At 42.7% G+C, this 9,336-nt stretch overlaps 1 protein-coding gene across 1 annotated transcript in view; it reads left to right on the top strand.

The window, feature by feature from the left end:
• Positions 1 to 217: 217 nt before the first annotated feature.
• LOC119177895 (motile sperm domain-containing protein 1-like) overlaps positions 218 to 9,336 on the top strand; it is a 34,957-nt gene continuing 25,838 nt past the window's right edge. Inside the window, exons 1-3 of the mRNA XM_037429080.2 lie at positions 218 to 347; positions 402 to 491; positions 3,225 to 3,406. Coding sequence (XP_037284977.2) covers positions 415 to 491; positions 3,225 to 3,406 — 259 coding nt within the window. The 5' untranslated portion in view covers positions 218 to 347; positions 402 to 414. The remainder of the gene's footprint in view (positions 348 to 401; positions 492 to 3,224; positions 3,407 to 9,336) is intronic.

The raw sequence follows: 9,336 nt of genomic DNA, 5'->3' as shown, positions 1-9,336 counted from the left end.
TAAAGTTTGCGTACAAAAAAGCAAAGTAAGCTTCAAATTGATATAACGTCATATTACTTTGTTTCACACTCAGAAAAGAAGCGTCGCGAATCTCAAGAACGTGATCTATCCGAAGCAGATCCGAAGCCTGTACTTACCATCATTCCCATGCGGGTGCAAGCACCGCTGAAGAAGCCCGCGTAGACACTAGCGCCATATTTCACTCTAGCTCTATGATTCGAGGCTGTCGTTTCCAGAGCTCCTACCATTGGCTACGCCAGCGTCGGTGGTGAGAGAACCCACTTAGGCTTTGAAGTGCGTCGAACGCGGCGACAGCAATCTGTGCCCAACGCAGGCTTTGACAGCAGGTGAGACGCGTATGCAGAGATTTGTGCATAAACTTGACTTACGATAAATTCTAGCGTTCCAGTGACAATGTCGCGAGATCCTTGCGGATCCAGCAGGCGCAGCGTGTCGGCCACCGATCTGCGTTACGACGGCGAGGCTGGACGGTAAGTGTTTTTTTTTTTTGATGACGTCGATCAATTGTTCACACCCCAATCAATTACTGATAAAGATGTCTGAGCCGGTCATTTTTGCAGTTATTTATTAGATATTTCTGGCCGGCACCAATGTTAGAGCTTGGTTGGGATTGTGCGATGTAGACCAAAAAGGGGATCACGAGCGTTCCAGTGCCTTTTCTATCAGTGTCTTGCTTTCATGAACGGTTCTCTTTACTGCCCCCGTTATCGATTGCACTTTTTTGATGTTTTTTTCTTGTTTTTGACATGTGATATCGAGCGCGCGTTTGGTGCCGTCTGAAATTTACTCAACGTTTGCGTGGTAATTTGCGTGTCCTCGACGCTTTGTGTGGTGTGGTGGACCTCGAGCTCCGCCGGCTACCTGGCTTTCGGGCAGGAACGAGAGACGGCGCGTCCGAAAAGAACGCTCTTTGATAGAAGAATGAATAAAAAAATGAATTGTCGGCTTCGTGCCCTCCAGCGAGTGGCAGCTCGTGAGGAGCACTCGAGATGATTAAGAAGGCCGTCTGCTCCGTTGGTGAAAACAAAGTTATAACATGTGGAATTAATGGAACCTTCTCTCTACTTGTGTGCGTACATGTAAGCGTAGCCGTAGTCAGATAAAAACGAGGCTCATGTAGTTCTCTATGCTTGTATCCCGCCCACTTTCGCTCGTCAATTTCAGACGTGCTTTTAATAACATTGCTTATTAACATAAAAGGATTTTATGCTAGGGTACAAACAAGACTTTCAAAACTACCCCAGCACTAGAGGCCACGCGTGCTCTCCACAGCTCCATGATTACATAATTTTGATGTCCTACAAATGCACACTTTAGAACGGATTGTGTAACATCCACCCTTGGCAAACTGAAGTAGTGCATTATGACTGTGGCATCCACCATAAACCCTTCGTTTCTACACATGCTTTCCATTCCGCGCGTTTACAATAGGAGATGACCGATTTTCTGTTCATTAGACAGTTTTAGAATACCGTTAGCAGGCGCTGCAGGCGTAGCGTTTACGTATGGTTGCCCTATGAAATATAGAATAGCATTTGTCTCCTCAAACGCTGCCACTCACTCGCTCGCCGTTTTGCTGGCTTTGGCGGCCACACGCTATTTTGGATTTTCTGTGGGTGCACTACAAGCGTGAACAGGGGCTCCTGTTACGACGCATGCGCAGTGGCAGCGACCCGCAAAGGCTTGTGGTGCGCTTTTCGAGAACTCCCCACTAATGACGTCAGACGGCTACATTACCCGTAGCGTCGGCCTCGCTCATAGTATCCATCTATACACAAATAAAACAAAATAAAACAAAAGCTCGGCGTTGGTGCTCTGTAGATCCGCGTTCTTCATGTACTGTCGTGCCGTAAAATATAACGGCCAGCCAATAGACCAGACGCGACGCGCGTTGCGTTGCTCTGTAGTCGCGCAGTAGCGTAGTAACATATCGCGAGTAGGCGACCTTAGCACAAGCTCCGCGTTCGTTTATTGACGGCTCTCCTGGTGGTCAAGCCGCTTTCTTTGATTCCGCTTTCACTACAGCAGCTACTACAAGCATTTATAATCCCCACATGGGTTTGTTTCTGAATTGATTTTGAACGTAAGATGTGAGAGTGAACAGAAAAAAGAATCTTTATTGAAAGGCCCCATTATGCAGGGTCGAAGGTGGCGGGGGGGGGGGGGGGGCGGGAGACGGGCACCTCCGTAAACCCCTTTTTCAGGCGGTCAGAGTGAAGATGTGTCACTAAGGGCCGACGAGTACGCGTTAACGTTAAACGGTGTCACATAGCTATCAAAACATCGAGTCACATTGTGAAAGTTTTCTAAAATTAATGTAGAGTAAACTTCCAACTATTTTGAAACGGACGAGTTGAGACAATTTTGAGAAAAATAGGATTTGTCGAAAATTTGGATAAGCGTACCATGCTCCAATATTTGAAAAAATAGAAATTTCAGGCAAATCAGAAGAATGTGTTTGTACTGGAGCAGCAAGATTTGGCGCACTTTGATATGTCCTTGCTCACGGCTAACCAAATTAAAAACAAAATAAAACTTTCTTAATATAAAGAAGAAATGGAAAGCGGGCAGTTTTTGCACATTTCGTGTATATAAAATGAAAACTCACTTTTATGACAGAGAAAAAAAAAGAAATCTCCTTTGTACTACAGCAACCGACAAAAAATCTGGCAGTGTTTCGTTTTAATGCCGTATCTAAAAAAAAATACTTTGTTCTGTACTAAAGCTTGCAACAGTGCTAGCTCACGTTTTATGCATACGTTTCACGTGCAAGAAAAATGTTTTTGCAGTCCTAAAACTTTGTACAAAGTTGTAAAATCACAGGCGCACCAGCTGTATTAAAACGGCATGTTCACACTAATGACTGCAATGTTCTTCTTCTCAGTTAGCTTAACGACTTGTTACAATAACAGGCTCAGTTCCAAGAAAACAAATCTAGGCACAGGTAGCCTCAAAAATACGAATGCACACCATACAGCACTTTCGTTGAGACAAAGCTTTGTATCCTGTTTTTTTTTTGTAAGGTGCAAGTCAATGCTAATGCAAGAAATCCCCACAGGTGCTGTATTCGTTACTTTTGCCAACCAAAAAACATTGCTTTTTTTAGGAATTTAGGCGGCATACGAGGGATAAGTGCAGATAAGATTTGAATACGGAGTTGAAGAACATCACGTTGGTTAGAAGTACATGGTTTTTTTGTGTAGGTTTTATGATGAGGCTAGCGGTGAAGATATTCCCGAGTACAAGGATGCCGAACGGGACTTCGATCCATACATGTCAGTGTCTGCGTCTCCATCTCAGCCGAACGTCCACATAGACGTGCAGGGTGGCGATACTCAAGTACTCACATTGTTCAACGTCAGTGAACACTCGGTGTACTTTGAGCGTAAGTATTGTTGCCTCACTTTTTTGCCCTTTTTATTTCAATAATTACTGTTTGTCTTTGAATTTTGTTTGGGATCAGTGCTTCCCGAGTATAAGCAGATAATTATGCATGTTCATTTCATGACTCATTGCAAGAGCAGCGTAGTCATCATATGCAAGTAAGAAACACCACAGGACAGTTCCTGTTTTGTTTTCGTCTCTTATCTCCATGCGTTTTTTGTGCCATTCTTGCGAAGATCCTTCCTTGACTGACAGTTTCAAGTTGTATAATTAAAGTTTCATTTAAAACACTTGATATGTCCCCTTTCTCTAAAAAAATGATGAATAAGCTGCGTTTCCCTGCGTGACCATTTGGATTTGGGAAAACTTATGTGAGATGGATCTACCGTCACTATACTTCTGTCAAGAGTGCAAATGTAAACTTGGTGTTTGACGTTTAGTCAAATACATTTATGCACAGAAATGCAGCATGCTCTGACTGTTACTTTTTTTTAACAGCCACATTTAGAAAATTTTCACTGGGTAGGAGATAGGGCATATGATCAATTTATTGACGTTCCACGTTGGCACGAACCTGCTGTAAGGTCGAGATACCGCACCCTCGAGAAACATTAGAGGCACCAAGATTTCAGAGATTTTGTACTGAAGCATGAGGCCTAAGTTTATAATAAAGTTTGTATTTTTCAAGGAAATAAAATGCAGAACATTTGCTACTTGTGCTAAAGTCTTCTTTGTGGTGCATACAATCCCCCAATATGTAAAGAATATCTACGGAGGCCTCTCCGCTCTCAATTTCGGTCAATTGCTTAGCTTGCTAGCCAGTGCAACGAGAAGAGTATCAAAATACTCATTGAACTCGGGTAATCCTGTACATATTTGGAAGATCTCTTCTTTGGCACGAGATATCCAAGTCTGCCCGAGTACTCCCTGCGAAGGCGGTGTGTCAGTGAACGTGTGCACTGTTTCTTTCTCAAAATGTGACAATGTCGCGTTATTGCTGGTCCAACATCTTTGTTCAATTTCTGCTTTTACTCACGTTTACACTTCAGTCATTGCTAACAACCACGTGAAGCTAATGTGTTGTGAAGTCACGCAAAAAAATTGTAGTAGCAAATGAGGCATGGTACTTCTATGTCTGATGAATTTTTTAATGAATTAAAACTAAAAAACTAATTGTGTGATCCCACATTATTTTGGAGGAAATGATGACACGGTGAAGTGGCAAACTATTCGAAATGCACAAAAATTTCAAAATATGTAGAGAACCCCCTTACTCCCCCCCTTACCCAATGCCCTGTTCTGGGGCCTGTAAGGTTTTTTTTTAATAAAGAATATAGAATAAAGAACTCTCCTAAATGCCCTCGAATGCAAAAATGTTGATGCCGTCACCAGCACCCGCAAGAAAAAAATGCTGATTTAGTAAGATGATTTTCCATGTAGCACCAGCACTATCGAGAAAATCAGACTTTCACAGCAGATGTATCCCAATCGCGTGTCTTTTACACACCTTTTATTGAAAGCTTCCATTGTGCCACCATAATCTTCGTTGGCGTGAATAAACATGAGCTCCAGAAAACCTACTCAAGTTTGCGTGCTTCATGGTAGAGGTTGCGTTCAAGCCCTACTGTCATGTGCCAAAAGCTATCAAGCTGGATGCATCGTGGCTTGACTAGTTGTTTTTTGTTCGCAGCATGTTTATCTGGTAGTTGTTATTTTAGGGGCTAAGCTTTTTATAGCGGCTCCTGTTCATCCCTAGTAGCCGTTGTAGTGTGTAATACGTATAACATTTTGACCTCCAAGGTAATGCCGGTGAGAGATTTCTTCTGTGCGTTGTTGAACAATAAAAAATAGTGCTCAATGTACATGCCAATGACTGCAAATGGGAATTGAGAGACACGAGCATTCGGCTTTTAGTTAACGCGTACGCTGTGATCCCCATTAGCAGCCATTGGCATGTACATTGAGCACTATCTGACAAGAAAGAGTTGCTACGTTATACTCACTGGGTGTAACATCCTTAGTCATAAAGGTTTAGCGAGCGTTGAGCCGCAGTGCCATGAATACAATGAACTAGTATATACCATGAACTCGAGGTGGTTAAAGGTGGGAAGTAGATATGAAGCGCAAGCCGTAAGAAAGTAAAAGCCGAATTCTCCTGTCTCTCATTTCCCATTAGCAGCCATTGGCATGTGCATTGAGCACTATCTGACAGGAAAAGGTTGCTACCTTATACTCGCTTGGCGTAACTTCCTCGGTTTTAGAAAGGTTTAGCGATCGTTGGGCCACAGTGCCATGAATACAGCATATACCATGAACTCGAGGTGGTTAAAGGTGGGAAGTAGTACCGAAGCGCAAGCCGTAAGAAAGTGTGCATGTGCCACCTCTCGTTTAGTCCTTGGAATGTCCGTTGGATTGCGGTGCTTCTGTATGGGGAATATATGACGAAAAAATGCGACATGGTGGTACTTGGAGTGTTGAATAGATTGACGAACGGACACACAGACAGATGCATGGATGGACTAATGAACGGATGCAGGGGCGGATGCATGGACGAGCGCAGGGACGTACGCACAAACAGGCGCACGCGCGGATGGGCGGATGGACTCATGAACGGTCACACAGACGGACGGAAGCAAGAACGAATGGACGGACGAATGCTTCTCCCCCCTCTCCATCATTCACTCCGTGGATATGTTGCTATTTTTTTTGTTTCAACGCTACGCTGCGAGGTCAGCCACGTGCACATTTGCGTTGGGAGTGTTCGCACCGCATCGCACCTCTCACTGTGCGTGGGTGAGGTGAGTGTCGATGACTAGCCTTCTGCATGCGGTGTGTCTTCGCAATGCTGTTGAAACCTGGCATGACAAGCCAGCCGCAGACTGTTGGGAATGGTGTTTTAGAGACGAAGCTCCTTAGGGCGTGGGTCTGCTCATCCCTTGTATGTATGTATGTATGTATGTATGTATGTATGTATGTATGTATGTATGTATGTATGTATGTATGTATGTATGTATGTATGTATGTATGTATGTATGTATGTATGTATGTATGTATGTATGTATGTATGTATGTATGTATGTATGTATGTATGTATGTATGTATGTATGTATGTATGTATGTATGTATGTATGTATGTATGTATGTATGTATGTATGTATGTATGTATGTATGTATGTATGTAGCCAACGGTTGCACATACTCGCTCTAGAGCGGGTATGTGCCACAGGGGATGCAAGATGGGAGATGGCGGTGCTTGGGACACTAGAAGAACGCGCGCACGGATGGACAGACAGACAGACTAGCAGACGGACGGATGGATGGGTGGACGTACGGACGGATGGAAGCACGAACAGATGGACAGACGGATGGACGGACTCACGGACGGATGCATGGAGAGACGGACGGACAAACTGCCCACTACTTCGTCCTTGCAAACATAACACTATGCCTCATCATCGATCCACCACTTCACTGACCATAACGACCTTATAATGAAGGGGAGACGGAGGCGACGTATAGCTACACCTAGCGAATAATAAAATTTCTTGTAGAAATATGTACAGTGTTTGTCACGTTTTTGAATGTAGTTGGCGATATTCCTGGATGGTTCACGGTTTTGCAATGAAGCACTCCAGCACTTCACCCCAGTCATCATCATTCAGTTCGTGCATATGCTGTCATTGTTTTTGTTTCTACGAGTATATGTCATCGTGGTGCGATTTTTGAGAGTTTAAGGCAGTCTCGCCTGAAGTGGCGCTGCGCTTACGTTTTCCCTGTTAAAAGCGTGCAACACATTCGAGGCCAAGCGGTCCGCTTGGCTGAGTAGACGACAGGTTGAGGCACTTCTTGTGATGTTTTACTGAAAAAACGGAACACTGAGTAAAATTATGCAATATTCCTACGGAAGCTTTGAAGCCTTTATGAAGAGGCATTCGAAAAGTGATCTGTTGAATATCACTGATCTTATGGAAGTGTCTAATGCTACGTAAAACTACAATTATTGTGCACTCACCCAATTTTTTACGATTTGCTGGGGATTCCCTTACGGAAGTTTACAAGATGAACCTTGGTTGCAGAAACCTTTTGAAGTATTTCACATTATGTTGATCGGTGTAGACAGGTCATGAGGTTTTCAAATGGTAGCGTGGTTTATACTTGGGGTTAATTTAATAAAAACTTTCTCTAAGTATGTTTCAATGTTATGTGTATGCTAAGATCATTAGCTCAGCCTTTAAGTTACCACGAACTTGTTGCCGCAAAGCTTTTGGGATTGCATATTTATTTATTTAATGCCGCTTGTTGCTGCAAATGAACGTTCTGCTCGAAAACAAACAAAAATTACTTCAGCAAAAACTGCCCATGAAAATTTCAGCCACCTTTTTCCTGTAATTTGGAAGGGTGAGCGAACTTTGACAGCCTCTTGGAATAAGGTACATACTTGTAGAAAGAGTTCATGAAATGAAAGGTGACATACCACCTACACTCGCTAAAAAGCAAAGCGGTCTCATTCGTGTGCTTCATTGGCTCTAATTTATAGCTGGATTCAAAACCACATAAAACAAGAGTTTTTTTTTATCAACGCCGGTGCTTATATTACACTGGTTTGATTACACACCTAGCTGATCTAGGAGTAAAAGCTCAGAAAAGTGAAAACATTGACTATTATTCGGCAGAAATAGACAATCTCAGAGCATATTATTGTGTGTGGCATACAACATGAAATACCAATGAAGTTATCATACTGAATTTTTTTGCATCTGGTGCATTCTGCATGATTCTAGCTAGGCCGTACTTGCTAAATATAAATTCTATTCTCTTTCAACGGATCAACGAAGCTTCAAAACTGAAATGTCATTTCATGTTGCATGACAGCCATGCCAGTTTGAGCTGCAATATTCGGGATTTTTTACCCCACGCAAGGTCTCAGGATGTAAGCCTTACCTCTACGCAACAACGTTTTATGCTAAGTTTTATAAAGTTTCAAATAAATAGACAACATTGTTTCCAAGGCACAGCTAAGTCATTCTGAGATGTCATCTTGTTTGTCTAGGGAGACCAATGCATGAACAGAGTGTTTCGTTCGTGCTCATGACATGATAATTTGTTGTCTGAATCAGCTGCTGCTTTCAATGTAGAACCCAAATATCAGTTTGAGCATGAAAACCTAAGTACAGGTCAGTCTGACAATTTGAGGCCTATCTGTGTCACTTCTAAGCATATCTTTCTATTTCTATATCTCTACATGCTACTCATGAGCCATGTTCATCTTGATGTCTTTGCATAAACGACTTGATTATTTGTTGAGTTCTCCCATCAGTATTTTTTTTTTCATGCTGCTATTATAACTTGTTCTAGTTAATGTTAGTCAAGCGAACGAACCCAAGAAAGCAAAACTGTTTCTTTTTTTGCTTCGAGATAGACGTTGAGGAGTCGCAGTGCAACAATAAAGGGTGCCGTTCCCGCAATTTTTTATTCTGTCTCGTTCTTTTCAATACCTCTGTTGAGGTATGGCGGGCTCTAATTACTCATTCTAAGTTACATTCATTTGCACCGTGTCATTCTTGGTGCTTCCACGAGCATATTCATCGAAATAGTGCACCCACGGCTGCGTTTTTTTTTCCAGCCATTAACATGCTACGCTAGCCTCGAAAAAAGCGCCTTTGCAGATTTGTTTACTGAGTGCGCCTTTGTGGCAAGACTCTAATCACACACGTTTTCTAATGTCGAATTTCCCACCAGCCGCTCGAGTGTTTGAGAAGCAAAGCTTAGGAATGCTTACACGATACAGCAGAGGCTGATTGTTTTCTAAAAAAAAAAGCAAGCGTGTGGCAAATTAAGAAGTAATTCTTAAATGAATCTTTCGGGGGGGGGGGCAATTTTATTCAACTTCTGGGTTTAGCTTTCACATGGGTACGTACGGTATGTTCAACG

This window comes from Rhipicephalus microplus, chromosome 1 (genome assembly GCF_043290135.1).
Source record: "Rhipicephalus microplus isolate Deutch F79 chromosome 1, USDA_Rmic, whole genome shotgun sequence".
Classification (NCBI taxonomy): domain Eukaryota; kingdom Metazoa; phylum Arthropoda; class Arachnida; order Ixodida; family Ixodidae; genus Rhipicephalus; species Rhipicephalus microplus.
Note: the sequence above shows the minus strand (reverse complement) of the source record. Positions and strands in the feature narration are given on the sequence as shown.